General features: G+C 41.3%; 1 protein-coding gene across 1 annotated transcript in view; it reads left to right on the top strand.

The window, feature by feature from the left end:
• RTF1 (RTF1 homolog, Paf1/RNA polymerase II complex component) overlaps positions 1 to 21,285 on the top strand; it is a 48,847-nt gene extending 27,562 nt beyond the window's left edge. Inside the window, exons 4-18 of the mRNA XM_042989116.1 lie at positions 415 to 619; positions 5,586 to 5,700; positions 6,390 to 6,501; positions 13,429 to 13,564; positions 14,053 to 14,230; positions 15,189 to 15,271; positions 16,601 to 16,688; positions 16,782 to 16,889; positions 17,472 to 17,549; positions 18,244 to 18,365; positions 18,560 to 18,617; positions 19,048 to 19,125; positions 19,608 to 19,703; positions 20,652 to 20,763; positions 21,019 to 21,285. Coding sequence (XP_042845050.1) covers positions 415 to 619; positions 5,586 to 5,700; positions 6,390 to 6,501; positions 13,429 to 13,564; positions 14,053 to 14,230; positions 15,189 to 15,271; positions 16,601 to 16,688; positions 16,782 to 16,889; positions 17,472 to 17,549; positions 18,244 to 18,365; positions 18,560 to 18,617; positions 19,048 to 19,125; positions 19,608 to 19,703; positions 20,652 to 20,763; positions 21,019 to 21,125 — 1,676 coding nt within the window. The 3' untranslated portion in view covers positions 21,126 to 21,285. The remainder of the gene's footprint in view (positions 1 to 414; positions 620 to 5,585; positions 5,701 to 6,389; positions 6,502 to 13,428; positions 13,565 to 14,052; positions 14,231 to 15,188; positions 15,272 to 16,600; positions 16,689 to 16,781; positions 16,890 to 17,471; positions 17,550 to 18,243; positions 18,366 to 18,559; positions 18,618 to 19,047; positions 19,126 to 19,607; positions 19,704 to 20,651; positions 20,764 to 21,018) is intronic.
• The last annotated feature ends 484 nt before the right edge of the window (positions 21,286 to 21,769 follow it).

Here is a 21,769-nt window from a genome sequence, read left to right as displayed (position 1 = left end):
ATTTTCGTTATCACCTCACAGAATTTTCTTAGATAGTTCAGGCTTATACTCTTCAAAGATTCAATGGCATATGAGGCACCTGTCTGGCTTAGTTGGTTAAACGTCCGACTTCAGCTCGGGTCATGATCTCGCGGTCTGTGAGTTCGAGCCCCGCGTCGGGCTCTGTGCTGACAGCTCAGAGCCTGGAGCCTGTTTTGAATTCTGTGTCTCCCTCTCTCTCTGACCCTCCCCCGTTCATGCTCTGTCTCTCTCTGTCTCAAAAATAAAAATAAACGTTAAAAAAAAAAATCATTAAAAAAAAAAAGAAGAAAGCAGAGGTGATAGTGATTATCAACACTGGGTTGGGGGGGGGGGTTCCCCTGTGTGGCCCTAGTCTTCTGTAGCATAACCTAATCTTGCGTTTCGGCCTTGTAGGTGAAGTGTCGGACTCTGATAGCAACAGCTCCTCCTCCAGTTCAGATTCAGACTCTTCTTCAGAAGATGAAGAGTTCCATGATGGCTATGGAGAAGACCTCATGGGTGATGAGGAAGACAGGGCCCGTCTGGAGCAGATGACAGAGAAGGAGCGAGAGCAAGAACTGTTCAACCGCATAGAGAAGAGGGAGGTGTTGAAAAAAAGGTAAGGTTGTGACTTCTTAATGATAAAATAATTCTCCAAAATTCACATTTGCAGCCCATCATCCCAGGATTCAAGACTTAGAACTTCTTATGATTTGTGAGTTACATATCTGATCATCTTTTCAGCATGGTTTATGTATTTTTGTTTAAAGTCTCAAACATTAAATTGCTTTTTGATAGTCAAAAGCTGCTTCGTTGTTTTCTGAATTACTTTTGCCTTATTTAAATGGTAAAAGTTCTTCCTTATCTCATAAAAGAATCTCACGGTAAAAATAAACATGCTTTGGGGCGCCTGGCTGTCTCAGTCAGTGGAGCATGTGACTCTTGATCTCGGGGTTGTGAGTTCAAGCCCCATGTTGGGTGTAGAGATTACTTAAAAAAAATTTTTTTAAAGAAATAAACGTGCTTTTTGTCTCTAGAGATAAAATTGTCCTCAAAAGTAGGAACCTTTTCTGCCTACTTAATGTCATGAAAGAAAAACAGAATTTGTTCTGATAGCAGTTAGTTCCATTTCATCTGGGAGCCTGGGTTCCCTTGTGGAGACCATATTAAGTATAGTAAGTTATCCTAAGCAAGAATGTTTGGCTTTCAGTCAGCTGCAAGTAATAGACATTTGTTTTGAGTATAAATGCTTCTGAGGTTACCTGTTTTGGAACAAACAGGACAGAAGAAACTGCTGGAATTGCCCAGATGGTTAGGGATGACTTAAAGTTTGTATTTCTTTACAGTAGAGAGCAGAGGGTCTTCTATAAGGCCATCAAAGCCCTATATTAAAATCACATAGTAACTCGAGAGTAAGGGGTGGCTTATCTCCAGCTTGGTTTTTATATTTTTCACCTTATATGAATGAGGCAATTGACTGAGTCAGTGCCTTTTTTTAGTGACTAGAGGAAATGTTTACAGAAATGGTAAATAAGATGGAAGCTCAGAGCCATACACAGAAAATTGAGATTTTTTTTTTTGTAGTTCATTTGTTTAGCTATATGACAGTGCAGTGGTGTAACTCAGTAACTTTCTCCTTTTCACTTAATAAGTTTTTATGTGGATCTCATTTAATCTTAATAACGATCTTTATATGTAAACACCATTAGCATCCCACTTTATAACCAACAGCACCAGTAGTGAGATCCTCTGTTCAGTAATGAGATCCTTGTTAGGTTCTTCACCTATTGTAGGGCTGCCTCTTTTAAAAAAATTTTTAAGGGTGTGTAGGTAGCATAAAAGGCTCTGTGCTGACAGCAGGGAGCCCGAGTGTGGGGCTTGAACTCATAAACTGTGAGACAATGACCCAAGCCAAACTCGGACGCTCAACGGAGTGAGCCACCCAGGCGCCCCAAGAGTCTTAGAGTTTTAGATCATTGATCCATTTTTAGATCATTTTTTTATGTGTTGTGAGGTAGGCATCCAGTTTTATTCTTTGGCATCTAGGCATCCAGTTAGTCTCAATACCACTTGAAGAGACTCTTCCTTTCCACAGTCTTGACACACTTTTCAAAAATCAGTCCTTACATATATAGGTTTATTTGTTACCTCTCAGTTCTGTTCTTTTTATCTATATGTCTGTCTTACATGGTTTTGTTTACTGTAGCCATAGCCGTGTGGTCCATTTTTAACTTGGGAAGTGTGAGTCCTCCAACTTTGCTTTTCTTTTTCAAAATTGTTTTGGCTATGTGGGGCCCTTTGCATTTCCATATGAAATATGTAATATCAGCTTGTCCATTTCTGCAAAAGTGAAAAAAGCAGTTGGGATTTTTACAGTTGGGAAATTGTGTTGAATCTGTATATATATCAAATTTGGAAATGTTGCCATCCTAACAATATTAACTCTTTCCATGAACCTGGTATCTTTCTACTTATTTAGGTATTCTTTAATTTCTTTAAACACTGTTTTACAGTTTTTGGTGTAGAAGGCTAGCACTTGTTAAGTTTATTCCTAAATGTTGTATTCTTTTGGATGCTATTATAAATTGAATTGTTTTCTTTGTTTCATTTTCAGATTGCTCCTTGTAATATATAGAAATACAGTTAATTATTGTATATTGATCCTTCCCCTACCAAACTTGCTGAGATCATTTATTAGTTTTTAGTAGATTCCTTTAGGTTTTCTATACATAAGATCATGTTATCTGCAAAAAAAGATAAATTTGGGGGCTTCTGGGTGGCTCAGTTGGTTAACGGTCCAATTTCAGCTTAGGTCATGATCTCACAGTTTGTGAGTTTCAGCCCTGAGTCAGGCTCTGTGCTGACAGCTGCGAGCCTGGAACCTGCTTTGGATTCTCTGTCTCTCTGTCTCTCTGCCCCTCCCCTGCTCACACTTTATCCCTCTCTCTCCCTCTCTATCTCTCTCTCTCTCTCTCAAAAATAAATATTAAGACATTAAAATTAATTTTTAAAAATAAATTTTATTTCTTCCTTTCAAATATGAATTCCTTTTATTTTTCTTGTCCTCCTGTATCATGTTGAGGAGGAAGAGTGAGAGCATCCTTGTCTTATTCCTGATCTATGGTGGAAAGCGTTCAGTGTTTCATCATTAAGTGTTATATTACCTGTGGGTTTCTCATAGATGGCTTTTGTCCATTTGAGGAAGTTTCCTTCTATTCCTAGTTTGTTGAGAGTTTTTATCAAGACAGGTTGTTGGATTTTGTCAAAAATATTTTCTGGGTCTGTTGAGATAGTTGCGAAATTTTTGTGCTTTATTAATAATCGATATATTACAATGATTGATTTTCTTATGTTGAATCAACCTTGCATATCTGGGATAAATCCCACTTGGTCATGGTATGTCATCCTTTTTATAAGTTGCTGGGTTTCATTTTCTGCTGTTTTGTTGAGTTTTATGTCAGTATTCGTAAGAGATATTAAGCTATCCTTTTCTTTTAATGTCATTGTCTCGTTTTGGTGTCAGGGTAATACCGGCCTCACAGAATGATTTGAGAAGTGTTTCCTCTTCTTTTTTTTTTGAAAGAGTTTGTGAAGAATTGGTGTTAATTCTTTTTTTAAATGTTTAGGAGGATTCTTCAGGGACACCATGTGGGCATAAGCTTTTCTTTGTGGGAAGTTTTAAAATTACTATTTCAATCTCTTATTACAGATTAGTCTAGATTTTTCTGTTTTTTTCTTGAATCGGTTTTGATGGTTTTTGGCTTTCTAGAGATTTTTCCCATTCCATCCAAATTACCTACTGTTGCCATACAGTTGTGCATAGTGTTCCCTTATGGTATCTTTTTTATTTCTGTATGGTTGATGGTGTTGTCTCTTGTTTCATACCTGATTTTAGTAATTTGAATCTTCTGTCGTTTTATCTGCGCCAATTTAGATAAAGGTTTATCAGTTTTGTTGATCTTTTCAAATAGTCAACTTCTGGTTTCATTGATTATCTCTATTGTACTCCAATTCCATGTTTCATTAATTCCTGCCATAATCTTTATTAATTCTTTTTTTCTGCCTGGTTTACATTTAGTTTGCTCTTCTTTTTCCACTCTGTTAAGGTACAGGTTAAGTTACTGATTTGAAATCTTTCTCCTCCTCCTCCTCCTCCTCCTCTTCCTCCTCCTCTTCCTCTTCCTCTTCCTCTTCCTCTTCCTCTTCCTCTTCCTCTTCCTCATTCTCATCCTTTTTCTCCTCCTCTTCCTCCTCCTCTTCTTCCTCCTCTTCCTCCTCCTCTTCTTCCTCTTCAAGTAAGCTCTATACCCAACATGGGGCTTGACCTCACAACCCTGAGATAGGAGTCACGTGCTCTACCAATTGAGCCAGCCGGCCACCATCTTCTTTTTTTTTTTTTAATTTTTTTTATTTATTTTTTTGAGAGAGAGCACGTGTACACACACCTCAGAGTGTATGAGTGGAGGAGGGGCAGAGGAAGAGAGAAAGAGAATCTTAAGCAGTAAATTCATTAACAGTTCTCTTTTATATTCCCTTATAAAAGTACATTAACAGCCTTAATTATGAATGAAAAGGACATAACAAAAGAAATTTGTGTACTGTGTTAAAAATTAAGTTAAAAAATTGACGGGGTTATTTTAAAGCGTTATGGAAAGAGTTTAGTGTTTTTTATATTCCTTTATTCCTTCCATAATGTTCCTTACATTTACGTACAAAAAAATAGTTTTGTTTTATAAAAGCCTGATTTTTGTTATAGGAAAGGAGCCTAGATTACCATTTGTTAAAGACAACAGGATGTTTATTCATTATGTTTGCTGGTATGGAGGTGGCGTTGTGGCATTTTTCCTAATGAAAGATGGAAAGTGGTGGGGTTTTTTTGCGCCCCCCTTTTTTAAGGTTTATTTATTTTTGAGAGAGAGAGACAGACAGACAATCCCAAGCAGCGTTCTGCACTGTCAGCACAGAACGCAATGTGGGGCCTCGAACTCACAAACTGTGACAACCAGACCTGAGCCAAAATAAAGGGGCGGACACTCAACCAAATGAGCCACCAAAGCACCCCTTGCTTTTGTTTTTGTTTAAAGATTTTGTTTTTAAGTAATCTTCATACTCAACATAGGGCTTGAACTTACAACCCGGAGATCAAGAGTCTCACGCTCTACTGACTAGGCCAGCCAGGCATCCCAAGAATGGTGTTTTTAAGATACAGCCTTTTCCTGAACACCTTTAAAATTTGACAGTGGCTCTCTGTGGTTTCATTCTGTTTCCAATAGGACATCATTACACTTATCCAGAAATCAACTGTTATGTGAAGGTTGAAGAAGAGCTATGTGTTACCAACAGGATACAACAGTATCCTAAATATTTTCTCTGATTTTAAGTCTATTCCAACTTAATGCTTTGAACTATGTTTGGTGTACTTAGGTTCAATATTTTTAATGTACTTATGAGGAACATTGGAGTTTTCTTGGAGGAAACCGAAAGTTTAACTCCTTCCCCCTTAGTAGTTCCTTTCTCGTATCTAATAGAAATCAGTTTTTGTAAATATTTCATTGCCATCTAAAAACCAAATACCTTTTAACCAGATTTGAAATCAGGAAAAAACTAAAAACAGCCAAAAAGAAAGAAAAGAAAGAAAAAAAGAAAAAACAAGAAGAGGAGCAGGAAAAGAAAAAGCTGACACAGATTCAAGAATCTCAGGTAGGAAATTCAGTGGTTCTTGCTTACCCAAAAAATAAACCTCTGCTTTGAGTGTGTGTGTATGTAAAAGATGGTTTTATTTTTTTTAATGGTTTTATATAAATCAGCCTAGTTCAATTAGTGCAAGACTTGTCTTCATCTTATAGGTTCATTAATCTCTGGACATACCATTTCACCATTAGCTATGCTGTTCAATTCCTCAGGAATTGTTTACTCAAGTCTGCGTTTAAAAAAGGAACTCACTGCTGGGTGGGCATCCCTTAAGGGAAAGTTGATAAATGTCCTGTCCCAGGTAGCCAGATTGGTTATGATGTTCACTCAGGTGTATGTCATCCTGGACTTGGTAATAAATGTAGCTGTGAAAATTAGTCGTCTCTACATTCATCACAAAAAGCTTTGTTGACAGTGTCAAAAAAAAATATTAGCTGTGATCTAGAGCGTCCTTCCAGAAAGTGTTTATTCCTATAATTCTTAGGTTTTCTGATTGTCGGGCAGGTAAGACGGGGGCTGATTTTACTGCTCTATTCTCTTTTTCCACTAGGGGATGCTCTCTCCCCTTAAACAAGCTTCAGTTTCTAGAGCCAGTATAGATTCACATTGGAAAACGGAATGATTAATCGTTAGGTATAGAGAATGTTGTCATTAGCTATTAATAAAAAGAGCCATCCTACATATTTTTCCCTTCCCAGGTAACATCCCACAACAAGGAACGGCGTTCCAAACGGGATGAGAAACTAGATAAGAAATCTCAAGCCATGGAAGAGCTAAAAGCAGAGCGAGAAAAACGAAAGAACAGAACAGGTCAGTGGGGAAAATGTTGTAATGGCTACTTTGTGTCTCTCATTGTATGATTTGACTTTTTGGTGCCCATTTTTATGTCTCCCCCTTTTAGGACACCCCCCCTTTTTAGCTTTTTTTTTTTTTTTTTTTTTTTTTTAATTTGAGAGAGAGAAAGAAAGAGAGAACCAGGGGGGGAGGGATAGAGAGAGGAAGACAGAAGATCCCAAGCAGAATCCCACTGACAACAGAGAGCTCAATGCTGGGCTCGAATTCACAAACCATGAGGTCAGGACCTGAGCAGGTGTTGGACACTTAACCGACTGAGCCACCCAGGCGCCCCCTGTTTTAGCTTTTTATTATGGAAAATGCTGAACACATACAGAGAATAGTATAATGAACCTCCATGAACCCATCATCCAGCTTCAACAATCAACTCATCACCAATCTTGTTAAATCTATACTCCCCTCTTTTATTGGGTTATTTTGAAGTAAATCACAGCATCATTGTATTTCACCCATAAATATTTCCACATGTGGCTTTAAAAGATAAAGACTCTTGTTTTAAGCATACTACAATATCCTTATCACATGTAAAAAATAGTAACAGTGACTCTCAGTATTCTCAATTATCTAGTCAGTGTTCAAATTTCTCAGTTGTTATATCATTAATACGAATTTGGTTGTTTGAATCAGGATCTTAAACAAAATCCACACATTGTGATTTGTGAATATGTCCCTGAAGTCACTTAATCTGTATAGATATTCCTATACATCTCTTTTTTTTCCCCCTTGCAGCCTATTTTGAAGAAACTAGGTCATTTGTTCTATAGTTTCTCAGATGTTGGGTACATCCCATCGGTGGTATTAAATGCATTGCTCTAATCTCTTGAATTTCCTGTAATTTCTAGTTAGAAAACTGGACAAATTCAGACTTGCTCTGTGTCTGTTTTTGTTTTTCGGGGGAAGGCTAAGTTTTAGGTGGTGCTACATTCTTCCATCAGGAGACACATAATATCTGATTGTGTCTCATTTTATGATATTACCAGCTCTATCACTTAGCTTTTACCACAATAATGTGAAATGAAAGACTATTCCAAACTCGTAAGTACTCATTTGCTCCTGCTCATGCATCTGCAGTTCAGGAGAGGGTTGCCTGATGTACAAGTTAGCCTGGATTGTCTCCAGGCTGCAGGTTGGGACCAGGTCTGTTATACCTATCTGTTTTTCCTCTGACCTCGGGCACATTTTTCTCATGATGATGATACCTAGGGCACATTCTTCTTATGGTGATGGCAGAAGTGTAATAGGGGCAGGCAGAAACATGAGATGCTTCTTAAGACCTTAGACTTGGAATTGGCAGACACAGTGTCAGGTGTGTGCATGTTTTATTGGCCAAAGCATGTCACATGACCAGGCCCATCATTAATGGCTGGGAGGACTATCAAGACATATGGCAAAGGGCATGGGTACAGAGAAGGGTGAAGAATTGGAAATAGTCGTACATTCTTTCCCCACAGCCACTGATAATCATTACCTAGATGTTTTAATTCATTATGAGTTACAAAATAATGATATTCTAATCTGTTATTCTTTCTTCATTTATTGTCTTCTTTCTTCACTTACCTCTGTAAACTTATCAGCTCTTTAGTTATCATCAGGTACATTTTGTATAGGAAAGGCAGAATAAATGGTTGATTTTTCTCCCCCTTTATTTACTAGTTTTCAACAGATTGAGATAGTACCTCAGCAACTTCCAGAGGTGACCAACGAGGTTTGTTTGCTTATTTTGAATATCCTTGTGAACTAATGGATTTAAACATACTTTTGTGTATTTTAATCCATTGCAATTATGTATTCTCAAATTGTCCCATCTTAGGGTCACCTGGGTGGCTCACTAGGCTGAGCATCCGACTCTTGATTTCAGCTAAGATCATGATCCCAGGGTTGTAGAATCAAGCCCCACGTCGGGCTCCATGCTCAGCTTAAGATTCTCTCTCTGTCTCTCTCTCCCTCCCTCTCCCTCCTCCTCCTCCTCTCCCTCCTCTCCCCCCTCTCCCCCACTTATGCTCCTCATGAGTGCTCATGCTACTGGGTTGGTGGTGATTTCTAAGCCTTTTCAGTACACAGAGGTTGGATCTTTTTTAAAAGATAAATTTTATCCTTGTGAGCTTCATACTGATAAGTCCATTTCAGAATCAGAAAGCAGAAGTTTGTTTTGTTTTGTTTTGTTTATAACTGTGTTATTGAGATATAACAAAGGTGGTATACTGTTTACTCATTTAAAGTGTACCAGGCAGTGGCTTTTAGTATATTCACAGAGCTGTGCTATAAAACTCCATAAACTTTACAATGTTTCATTACCCCAAAAAGAGACCTCGTATCCTTTAGCCATCACCACCCCCAGACCTATCACTCCCCAGTCTTAGTCAACCTGTAATTGGCTTTCAGTCTCTGTAGAGTTGCCTATTCTGGACATTTCATATAATTAGAATCCTATGACATACAGTCTTTTGTGTCTGGCTTTTTTCACTTGGCATAATTTTTTCCAGATTTATTCATGTTGTAATATACATTGATTCATTAATGAATATATGCATTTTGTTTATCCATTCACCTGTTGATGAACATTTGGGTTCTTTCCACTTTTTGACTATTAAGGATAATGCTTCTGTAAGCACTTGAGTATAAGTCATTGGGTAAACATATGTTTTCATTTCTCTTGGGTATTTACTTACGAGTAGAATTGTTGAAGCATATGGTAGCTCTATGTTTGAGAAGCTGCCAGACTCTTTTCCAAAGAGGCTTCACCATTTTGCATTCCCACCAGCAATGTATAAAGGTTCTACTTTTTCCACATCTTTACCAGGACTTGATTGTCTTTCTGAATATAGCCATCTTAGTGGGTATAAAGTGGTATTTCAGGGGCACCTGGGTGGCTCAGTCAGCTAAGCGTCTGATTTCAGCTCAGGTCATAATGTCGATGTTTGTGAGTTTGAGCCTCACGTCAGGCTCTGTGCTGACAGCTCATAGCCTGGAGCCTGCTTTGAATTCTGTGTCTCCCTCTCTCACTGCCCTTCCCCAGCTCGCGCTCTCTCTCTTCCTCTCAAAAATAAATAAACATTAAAAAAATTTCTTGGGGGTGCCTGTGTGGCTCAGTTGGTTGAGCATCCGACTTTGTCTCAGGTCATGATCTCACAGCTTGTGAGTTCAAGCCCTGTGTCGGGCGTGGAGCCTGCTTCGGATTCTGTGTCTCCCTCTCTCTTTCTCTGCCCCTTCCCCACTCGCATTCAGTCTCTCTGTCTCTCAAAAATAAATAAAACAAAAAAAATTTTTTTTAATTTTTTTAATAAAAATAAAAAATGTGTGTTTCATTGTGGTTTTGATTTGCATTTTCGTAATGATTAGTGCTGTTGAGCATCTTTTCTTGCACTTATTGACCATTAGGGTATCTTTTTTTGATAAAGTGTCTGTTCAAGTCCTTCATCCATTTTTTGTTTCATTTTGTTTAGAGCATGGGCATGGGGGAGAGGCAAAGAGAATCCCAAGCAGGGTCCATGCCCAGGGCTCCATCTCAAAACCTGTGAGATCATGAACTGAGCCAAAAACAAGAGTTAGATGCTTAACCCACTGAGCCACCTAGGCACCCTTTTTGCCCATTTTTTAATCAGGTTCTTAGTTTTTTGTTGTAAGTTTTTCAAATGTTTTGAATATTAATCCCTTATCAGATGTATGATTTGCAAATATTTTCTTCCATTCTTTAGGTTTCTTTTCACTCTTTTTTTTTTTTTTAATTTTTTTAATGTTTATTTATTTTTGAGACAGAGAGAGACAGAGCATGAATGGGGGAGGGGCAGAGAGAGAGGGAGACACAGAATCCGAAGCAGGCTCCAGGCTCTGAGCTGTCAGCACAGAGCCCGACACGGGGCTCGAACTCAAGGACCTTGAGATCATGACCTGAGCCGAAGTCGGACACTTAACCGACTGAGCCACCCAGGCGCCCCGGTTTCTTTTTATTCTTGATGGTATCCTTAAGTGGATACAGTTTTTAATTTTGATGAAGTATAATTTATCTTAAATTTTTTTCTTTTGTTGCTTGTGTTTTTGGTGTCATATCTAAGAAATCATTGCCGAATCCAAGGTCATGAAGCTTTCCCCTATGCTTTCTTCTAAATTTTATAGTTTTAGTTCTTACATTTACCTTTGATTCACATATGGTGTAAAGTAAGGATCTAACTTCATTTTCTTTTCTTTCTGTTTTGTTTTTTTGGTTTTTTGGGTTTTTTGCACATGGTATATCCAATTTTCCCAGCACCACTTTTCAAAAAGTATCAACCCCATTCAGTGGTTTTGACACCCTTGTCGTAAATCACTTGACCATATATGCAAGGTTTTCTTTCTGGGCTATTTCATTGATCTATATGTCTGTCTTTTGAATTCATTTTAAAGTTACCTGTTACATGGGGCGCCTGGGTGGCTCAGTCGGTTAAGCGTCCGACTTCAGCTCAGGTCACGATCTCATGGTCCGTGAGTTCGAGCCCCACGTCGGACTCTGGGCTGATGGCTCAGAGCCTGGAGCCTGCTTCCGATTCTGTGTCTCCCTCTCTCTCTGCCCCTCCCCCGTTCATGCTCTGTCTCTCTCTGTCTCAAAAATAAATAAACATTAAAAAAAAAAATTAAAAAGAAAAAATTTTAAAAAAATAAAAATAAAAAAAAATAAAGTTACCTGTTACAGTTCCTATTTGTGTGATTGTGCTATCAGTTGAATACTGTATTTCATTTTGCTCGTGATACGTAGAGGTAACTTTTTATTATTATTTTGTTCCATGATTACATGAAATACAAGGTTCTAGGGGCACCTGTCTGGCTCAGTCAGTAGAGCATGGCTCTTGATCTCAGGGTTGTGAGTTCCTGCTCCACGTTGGGTGTAGAGCTTACTTTAAAAAAAAAAAAAAAAAGTGGGAGGTGCCTGGGTGGCTCAGTTGGTTGAGCGTCCTACTCTTGATTTCTCCTCAGGTCATGATCCCAGGGTCATGGGATTGAGTCCCACTTCGGACTCCACACTAAGTATGGAGCCTGCTTAAGATTCTCTCTCTCTCCCTCTGTCCCACTTCCCACTCACGTGCATGCTATCTCTCTAAAAAAAATTTGAAAGAAGGAAAGAAATACAAGGTTCCAAATCAAGGCGTCAAAGCTACTAAACAAGGTATATTCAAAGAAGTTTAACATCTATACCTTTCTGTTTCACCCTTGGCCTCACTTCTGTAACAGGCAACCACTTAAAAAATTTTTTTTACATTCTTCCTTCTTTTTTTTTTTTTTTTTAATTTTTTTTTTCAACGTTTTTTATTTATTTTTGGGACAGAGAGAGACAGAGCATGAACGGGGGAGGGGCAGAGAGAGAGGGAGACACAGAATCGGAAACAGGCTCCAGGCTCCGAGCCATCAGCCCAGAGCCTGACGCGGGGCTCGAACTCACGGACCGCGAGATCGTGACCTGGCTGAAGTCGGACGCTTAACCGACTGCGCCACCCAGGCGCCCCACTTCCTTTTTTTTTTTTTAAATAAAAGAACACAGATTCACCTTCCATCTTAAGTTAATGGTAGCTCACTATACATACTTTCCTCTACCTTGCTCTTTTCACTTAACTATAGATCTTAGAGGTTATTCCTTAGTTTTTATGTCACATGGTGTTTGGTAGACTACCTGTTTTGTTTTGTTTTGTTTTGTTTTGTTTTGTTTTTGAAAGTTCTTTTCCTTCTGTTTCAGGTCACTTTTCTTTTTTTCATGTTTTATTGATTTTTTGAGAGAGTGAGTACAAGCGGGGGAGGGGCAGAGAGAGGGAGAGAGAGGAGGACAGAGCATCCTCAGCAGGCCCAGAGCCCAACTTGGGGCTCGAACTCACAAAATGTGAGATCGTGACCTGAACTGAAGTCAGATACTCAACCGACTGAGCCACCCAGGTGCCCTGTTTTGCTTTTTTCAAGTTTTATTTCAGTAATCTCTGCACCCAACATGGGGCTCAAACTAATGACCCTGAGACAAGAGTCTCATGCTCCTCTGACTGAGCCTGCCAGGCACCCCTAGACTACCTATTTTTATAAATAGAATTTTATTGGAAAGCAGCAGTGCCCATTTGTTTCATAATTGTTTGTAGCTGCCTTTTTTTTTTTTTTTAATGTTTATTTTTGAGAGAGAGCGTGCAAACGAGGGAGGGGCAGAGAGAGAAGGAGATAGAAAGAAGACTTGAAGCAGGCTCTGGGCTGACAACAGTGAGCCCAGTGCAGGGCTGTAACTCAAACCATGAGATCACGACCTGAGCTGAAGTTGGCGCTCAACTGACTGAACCACCCAGGCACTCCATCTATAGCTGGTTTTTATCTACAGCTGCAAAGTTGAGTAGTTGAAATAGTGACCCCATGAAGCACAAACCTAAAGTATCTGCTGTCTGCCCCTCCAAAAAATATTTTCTGACTCAGGATTTAGTGTGATGGCTTGTTCCTTTTTTATAGCTGCATAGTGGTCCATTTGGGTGGCTGTACTAGAGGTGATTCAGCCATTCCCCTGTGCAGACATTTGGGTTGTTACAAAAGACCACTTTAAATTGAAAGTAAAGTTTTTCTCCAAGACCCTCTAAAGACATCATAAAATTTTTCCCCATCTTTCTTGCCCGTCTTCAGGTGTCTTGAGTGTAATAACAGACACCTGTGCATAGAGTTGGTGACGCTTTCTGCCCACTTAGCAACAAGCATCCAGCCCCTTTTTTTGTCTGTTGAGGCTTGTGCCTGAATGATTTAACTCTAGTTTAACTCGCCTCTGTATATAACCCAAGTAATCACAGTGCAATCCACAGAGGACAGGGCTCCATGTCCCAGTTCTTTTTCAGGGATGAAAGATGTTTCAGTTTCTTATTGAGAGAACATGGGTAAACATTTCCCCTTTGATTTTAGCCGAGCTCCTCGCTAAAAAACAGCCATTAAAAACCAGTGAGGTGTACTCTGATGATGAGGAAGAGGAAGAGGATGACAAGTCCAGTGAAAAGTCAGACCGCTCATCCAGAACATCGTCATCTGATGAAGAAGAGGAGTAAGCTGTGTATATTTTGGTCTAGTAGTCAGGATTAGGTGGGTTCTTTGGGAAGAAGCTTAGTGTAGTTTCCAAAATCGTCTTGTTTGGATGGTGAACTTTGATTTGGTTTAGCACCTTCAATTGCAGAGCTGAGTTCCCCAAAAAATATGCTCCTGCCTTTGGCTCTTAGCTAACTGCACCCCTGGACATTTTGTCTGGGCCTGGCAGGTAGGAACTGACTTCATGTCATCCTCAGACCGTCTTGGAGCTTCCATTTGTTTTCTTACTCTGATAGGTTATCTGGGATGACCACGTCATTGAAGACAGTTCACAGTACCATTAGGAACAGGATTCTATTACCACTGTTTCCTGTTGCTTCATTTATTTCTTCGGTGGTTAATCACATGTACTTTGGTCAAGTCAAGTCTTAAGAAACTGGTAGTATTTATGTATCTTGATCTGTTTTTATGAGGAACACTTTTCTCAGTGTCCTTTATTCCTCACAGGAAAGAAGAGATCCCTCCCAAATCACAACCCGTCTCCTTACCCGAGGAATTGAATCGGGTTCGATTATCACGGCATAAGCTGGAACGTTGGTGTCACATGCCCTTCTTTGCTAAAACTGTCACAGGATGTTTTGTACGGATCGGCATTGGAAACCACAACAGCAAACCAGTTTACCGGGTTGGTGTTTCTTTCCTGGACAATTGTCCGTGTTTTAAATATAATGATTCTCAACTGGAATAGGAGCTGCTGAATGACACAGATCTGTCACTTTTCTGCCACCATTTGATGGGAAAATAGACTCTAATTGAGACGCCCATAGAATAATGACAGTCTGAGGTGACCAGAGATCCTTCATGAACTATTGACGGTCTTTGGAGCCCAAGGGTGGGGGGGGTTTGGATTTAGAATAATTTTCTTTCCCTTCCATATAAAAGCAAGAAGGGAAACAGCAAGAAGGGAGTATTCATTGGTTGTTACATAATCTGGAAGCTTTGTTCATTTGAAAAATAAATAAATGAAAAATTTCCATGTTACATACCAAGAGACTTCTGAAACAGAATTATATTGAGGTTTAAAAACAAAAACACAAAAAAACCACCCTCTGACCTAATAGAGGTGGTTTTGTGAGTTCTGGCACTGCTTCTGTGATCTGGATGGCTGGAACATAGCTGTTTGATGTTTTTTCTTTTTGTTTTTGTTTGTTTTATCCTGGGTTGTATGGTTTTAATATGTGTTTACCTCCTTCTGTGAGGACCAGCAGCCATGCCACATCCCGGAAAGCTTGACAAACAGAAACTGACCTCCATGGTCTTCATGTTTGATTGATAACACTGACCTCTGAAATCCCAAGTGTATCCCCTTAGTAAGGGAGGACTGGGTCAGAGGGGAAGCTCCTAATGGGCCCTGCCAGGCTAACCACCTCCTCTCCTGGCGCTCACTCACTCTGTGCGTGGGGCGCCTGGTGCTTGGCCATCTGGGTTGTAAACCTGAGGAAGGTGCCCAGAACGTCTGGCAGCTGTGGGCTCCTCTTAGTGCAGGGTCACTCTTTGTAGTTAGGTCAGGAGAGCCAGAGAGAGTGGTGTGGAGAGCTCTGAAAGAGTCTGTTTTTAACTGGTGTCTCTGTCCTTTCACTTAGGTGGCTGAGATCACGGGTGTTGTGGAAACCGCCAAGGTCTACCAGCTTGGTGGCACCAGAACAAACAAAGGGCTACAGCTACGGTAGGGGAGGTGCGGCGGTGGCAGCCTCTGCACAGGCACTGTCTGTTGGAGCTGTTGTTCTCTCCCAGTGTGACGTTTCTTGTTACAGTAAATTTCTGTTGTGCCCAGTGGGGACTTAGAGGGGAAACTTATATTCTGCCTTTGCCCGTAAGGAAAGGTAGGGTGTCTCCCTCTCACAGGGGAGATCCAGGACAAGACGTGATGGGACGTAGAGAAGGAAAATGTCAAGCTCCCCTCATCCCAGAGCCCTGCAGGCATTTCCTTGGTGACCGTGGTCAGGAGGCTTGCTTCTATTTCTGGCTGTCACTAACCTCATCTTCTGACAAGTCAAGCCACCTTTCAGGACTTCGTTTCTCTTCAGTAACATATTTGCTGAGTGCTTGCTATCCGCCACTGTTCTGGGCATCAGGATAGAGGCAGAAACAAAGTAAAAACATGAAAATCCCTGCCCTCTTAGAGCCTGAAAATTCTAGAGACCCTATATGAAAAGGAATAGAAGTAGTTTGCCAGGATCACCGAAAATAACAGATAATAGACCCAGCTGTAGCCTGGCCTAATTTGGTCTCTGTGGTCTCCATTCTCTTCTCCTGGCACTGTCATCTTTCCTGGTCTTCTTGAAAAGGGCCAGTTGGGGGGCACCTGAGCAGCTCAGTCGGCTAAGTATCGGACTTCAGCTGAGGTCATGATCTTAGAATTTGTGAGTTCGAGCCCCGTGTTGGTCTCTGTGCTGACAGCTCAGAGCCTGGAGCCTGTTTCAGATTCTGTGTCTCCCTCTCTCTCTGCCTCTCCCCCACTCTCACTCTGTCTCTCTCTCTCTCTCTCTCAAAAAAAATAAATAAGTAAACATTAAAAAAAAATTTTTTTTTAAAGCAGTTTCTTTCTAAGGAATGGAATTTCCTTGTCATTCAAATATCTACATAGTATTTCATATTCTCACTGCCAGTTGATTGTAACATTTTATTATAAATGGACTTTTGAAGCACTAGCCAAGTCGTTTTGTTGTTGTTTTTTTTTCCAGTGGTAGCTGTGATTCTTTATCCTGGCTGCCCATTAAACAGCCTGGGAGGTATTGTTTGTTTAATTTCATTGCCTGGTTCCTACTCCCAGAGATTCTGTTCCAGTTGAGCTAGAGTGATGCTTTGGCATTAGAGTTTTTAGATCTTCCTAGATGATTAGATGATTGGAATTTCTAGATCTTCCTAGATGATTCTAAGGGGCAGATAGGATTGAGAACCACAGAGATAGGTGGTTCACAGTCTGGTAGGGTTGTTTTGCTGGTACTGCAGTTAACATACCCATTCTTGGAGATGCTTTCTCTTTTTTATGTAGGCATGGCAATGACCAACGAGTGTTCCGCCTAGAGTTTGTCTCAAACCAGGAATTCACTGAAAGTGAATTCATGAAGTGGAAAGAGGCGGTAAGTGGATAGATAGCACCTACCAATTGTTCGTGAAGACCCTGAGAAAGTCTCTAAAATCCCTTAATAAGCTTTTATCATGTTTTGGTCTAGATGTTCTCTGCTGGCATGCAGTTGCCCACTCTAGATGAAATCAATAAGAAGGAATTGTCTATTAAAGAAGCTCTTAATTATAAATTCAATGATCAGGACATTGAAGAGGTAAGAAACCTGGTACCCCAGAGATTGGAGGTTCAGTAAGAACCAGTGTTAGAGAAGATCATGACTTTCTTTTCTTTCCCTATATCTTGATATGTTTAACTCTGCGTAAGGATTGAATAAGGATGAGAGAATATTGATATTACTACTTTATTTATAATTCATTAAGATTTTCTCTATACGCTCTCATTTGAAATCCTAGAGTAAAGACGTGTATTTAGAGTTCAAGGATCTGTTTTCTGCTAGGCTTGGTCCTTCATGAGTTTCCTTTCTCCAAAACATTTTGGTAAAATTCTTTGATCTCTGTTCTCTTGGACAGTGGCTAGCCTTACAGTACCAGGTCCCTGGGCTGCTGCTGTTTATTGGTGCATGTTCCTTCAGACTGTCCCAGAAGAATCTCCGTGACCCTGGAAGCAGCATAGTATCCCTTGGAATGAACTCGCTTTCTCTCTCTGGGGCATGACACTGCTGTAGGAAGAGCAGCCCCCTCTTAACTAGCTGCTTGCCTCCAAAATGGGCTCATTTAGCCTGTCTACAAAACTAGTTTAGGAATACCTCACTGCTGGTATCTCCTCTCTGGTACAGATTGTAAAAGAGAAAGAAAGGTTCAGGAAAGCTCCACCCAACTATGCTATGAAGAAGACTCAGCTGCTAAAGGAAAAGGTGAGGACTTGCATTTGAACCTCTTTCCTCATCCTGAAAGGTGTAGAAATCAGACTTGTGTGTCCTCTGCTAAGTTAGTGGTGGCAAGATGGGAGGTAAATGCTGGGCTCCAGCATAAGCAACACAGGGCTTTCCAAGCAGTGAGGCAGCATCCCTTGGCCATTTTCCTTTCTATAAATTGAAATTGATTGTGTCTGTTCTGTTCCCCTTACTTTCTAGAAAGTCCCTTTAGTTTCGTGTGTAATAAGACAGAACCCAGGGTAATATGAGCACTGGGTCTGAACAAATGATACTGCCAAACCCAGCTGAGGTGGGTGGCTTTCCATTCTTCACATCACGATGGGGTGAGCCTTGTTAGGGTGAGTCAGCCCCATGGGGCCTGGGTTCCAAGGTTAATGTTAGATATCGCTGCAACCGGGGGCCCAGAGCCAGATAGCTATATGACAAGGTGTTACTACTGTAATAAGAATTATACCTTGCATTTGTAAAGTTTGTTTTCAGCGTTCTTTCATATCTCCTGTCATTTGTTCACTGAGTGAACAAATGTCTTGCCTGTGCTGAAAGTAAGGGGATACTTGTTACAGAGCCAGTCATAGCCAAAAACTCTTGGCTATGTCTTGCCTGTGCTGAAAGTAAGGGGATACTTGTTACAGAGCCAGTCATAGCCAAAAACTCACACTTCTCTCTTGTGCAGGCCATGGCTGAGGACCTGGGGGATCAGGACAAGGCCAAACAAATCCAAGACCAGCTGAATGAGCTAGAGGAACGGGCAGAGGCCCTGGACCGCCAGCGGACCAAGAACATATCTGCCATCAGGTGTGTTACTGATCTGTTTTGGTTGGGCTCCTATCCTGGACCCACAGACCTCGCCACAGTTATCAGGTGAGCCCGTGGCCTTGCACATGCTGTGCTTGCACTGGCTGCATGAGGCTCCGGGGTCAGGGGTCAGGGCTCAGTGGTTCCCTCCCTCCTTCCCCAACCGACTGACTCACCCTTTTACTCACCCACAGTTACATCAACCAGCGGAACCGGGAGTGGAACATCGTAGAGTCTGAGAAGGCCCTTGTGGTGAGTAAACAACTTTATTTGGATCCCTGAAGACATTTTAATTAATAAAATGATATGAAATCTTCTATACATCTTGCTCCAGTTAATTTTTTTAATTATTGAAGTAACATGTACTCTTCACATCCACGTGTTTGTGTGCACACATAGACCCATAAGATGTATTGATTTATAGTGAAAAGCAGCATTCTTCTGCCCTTCTTATCCCTCCCCATCCCATAGATTCTGCTCCACAGGTGTTCGTCTTTCTCGGTTTCCAGTTTTGTTCTTTTGTTGTTGCTCCCATATCTGGTCTGGTGTTCTTGAAGAGAAGAGGATGATACGTGACTTTGACTCTTTTAAGCTCTTGCAAAGACTGTTACGTATGTGTAAGCTAGGATAAGTGAAGGCGGGGAAGGAGACGCAGTCCTGTAACGCATGCTCTCTGTTTCAGGCTGAAAGTCACAACATGAAAAACCAACAGATGGATCCCTTTACCAGGCGGCAGTGCAAACCTACCATCGTTTCTAATGTGAGTGCCTAAAGAGGACGTTTTTAGTTAGGACCTAGATTCTAGGACATAAAATGAATTCCATTAGGAGATTAATAAGGAAGTTAAAAATAATGTTGTCTTAGTGGGATTTGCTTGCCTCAAACTCTTGGGTCTGGCTATCTCTCTCTTTTTTTTTTTTTTTTTTTTTTTTTTATCTTGCTATAGGACCTATAGGTAGTGAAAACCTGGCATGGATTTGTAGAAACGTCTGGACTAACCCCTCTTTGGCAGGGTGGGTTTACCAATGTGGCAGACGTTAGGAATGTGTGGGCTGGGCCACCTAGGGCCAGGCTGGCCTGGGCTGGGCTTCAAAGCTTTTAATTGCCTCTTTTTTGCTGCCTTGAGGAAAACCCCACTGAGCTGCTGATGGGTCCACTGTGGTGCTTGTGATGTTAGTGGTGGTCGGCGGGTAGGACTCTGTGAGCTTTAAATCTCTAAAATAACTTGATTTTCTCTCTCAGTCCAGAGACCCGGCTGTTCAAGCTGCCATATTGGCCCAGCTGAATGCAAAATACGGTTCTGGAGTGTTACCAGATGCTCCAAAGGAAATGAGCAAGGCAAGTGCAGCACTGTCCTGTGGGCTAGACGCTTGGCTTCGTTGGGGCCTGATCTCTCCCACCTGGAAGAACATAGCCTTTCACTTGCAGCCCTTTCCCCATCCTGATTGTTTACAAATGTAATAAACAGCTACTGAATTTTAGTCAGACAACCTAAGTGCTAAACCCAACACCACTACTTAACTAAGGCCTTGATTACAGCTTTAGGCAACTGACATCTAGCCCTCTGAGCCACATTTTCTCCTATGTAAAATGGGGATAATACTCTATATCCTGCTGCTCCGCAGGGTACTGGGAGGAACTGATGACACATAAGCATCAGACCGTTGTAAAGGTGAAAGCTCTTTGAAAACTGGATGTCAGGGGCACCTGGATGGCTCAGTTGGTTAAGCGTCCAACTCTTGGTTTCGGCTCAGATCATGATGTAATGGTTCATGAGTTCAAGCCCTGAGTCGGGCTCTAGGCTCATAGTGTGGAGCTGCTTGGGATTCTTTCTCTCCCTGTCTCTGCCCCTCTCACACTGGCTCGCTCTCTCAAAATAAATAAATAAACTTTAAAGAAATTTTTAAAAAAAGAAAACTAGAATGTTAAGCAGAGAAACTGCCAATTTAGAAGCAGATTTTTGCCTAAGTTAGGTCTTTTCCTGTGGAGTGCACACTGTCCCAGGAATTCCTGAAATCTTGGGTCAGAAAGTAACTTATTGTCTTAAGCCCATCCTTTCTGCCCCACACCACAGACATGAGCCTTCCCTCTCCTCTTTCAGGCTTCAGAAAAGAAACCACCTTAGTGGCCTCTCCTGTCCTCCCTCTGAGGGAAGGAATCAGAAAAGGGCCTTAGCTTTTTTTTTTTTTTTTTTTTTTTTTTTTTTTTTTACTATTAGTGGCCGCTGCTTCTTGAAGTCCTCTTGTATTTATGCTTTTATAGTTAGTTTTTCTCTTCACATTGCAGGGTCAGGGAAAGGATAAAGATTTGAATTCTAAGTCAGCCAGTGACCTCTCAGAAGATTTGTTCAAAGTACATGATTTCGATGTGAAGATTGATTTACAAGTTCCCAGCTCAGGTAGGTACAGGTGGGGGGAGTGGTGATGGCTGAGGACCAGATGGCAACATGGCTCTCTCGGTCAGGGGGAGGCCTGATTTTAGGGAAGAAGTGCAGGTGTCTACTCATCATTATTTATAGAGGCCAGAGTAAGCGGGGCTGTGGGCATGTTTTGAGAGGGAGCAGGGACAGTCAACCCGACTGGAAGGAGTGAAGCAGGAGACTCAAAGGACTTCGTAGGCGCCTCAGATGCCAATTTGCTCTTCTTTCCCACAGAGTCAAAGGCTTTGGCCATCACTTCCAAGGCTCCACCAGCCAAAGATGGGGCTCCAAGGAGATCTCTAAACTTGGAAGACTACAAAAAACGGCGAGGGCTTATTTGAGCGCACCCAGCCTGCTGCTTCTGACCCTGCATGCCCCATCACAGTGTCCCACCTTTCCTCTTTTCCTTTGATTTGCCCTCTTTGGGCTGGAGCAGCAGTAGAACTGGGAAGAGACTCTAAACTGCCAGTCATCTGTAATATAAACCATTTGCTGTATAGACCTCCCTTGTCTGCACCATCTCCCACCAACCCCCCAGGCCTCTCACCCAGTGTGGGCCTGGGCTCTCTTGGGTTTTATCCATGTCTTTAGATTTGTGTTTGCCTTTTTTTTTTTTTTTTTTAAAAAAAAAACCAGCACAGTTCATTGGCCACTCTGCACACATTCAGTATTAGCGTGGAGCTGGGATTCTTGCTGTAGCCCCTGGGGGCAACAGCAGCAGCACTGGGCGGCCTCCTCCGCGGGCTGCCTTGGACCCAACCATTGAACATTTGGCACCGGACACTTGTGGAGGGAGTGGGGACTGGGCACCTGCAGCCCTCCTCCCTCTCTCCTCATCTTTCTCTTCTTCCCATCTCTGCAGAAGAGAGGTTTTCAAATCCAATTTAGTTTCCAAAAAGTGTACATTTGTGGGGAGGGAGGGGGGGCTGTTTGAGAGAGAGAGAGAGAGAGAGAGAGTGTGTGTGTGTGTGTGTGTGTGTACGTA

The sequence above is a fragment of the Panthera tigris genome, chromosome B3, assembly GCF_018350195.1.
Source record: "Panthera tigris isolate Pti1 chromosome B3, P.tigris_Pti1_mat1.1, whole genome shotgun sequence".
NCBI classification, from domain to species: domain Eukaryota; kingdom Metazoa; phylum Chordata; class Mammalia; order Carnivora; family Felidae; genus Panthera; species Panthera tigris.
This window is presented reverse-complemented; position numbering and strand designations above follow the sequence as displayed.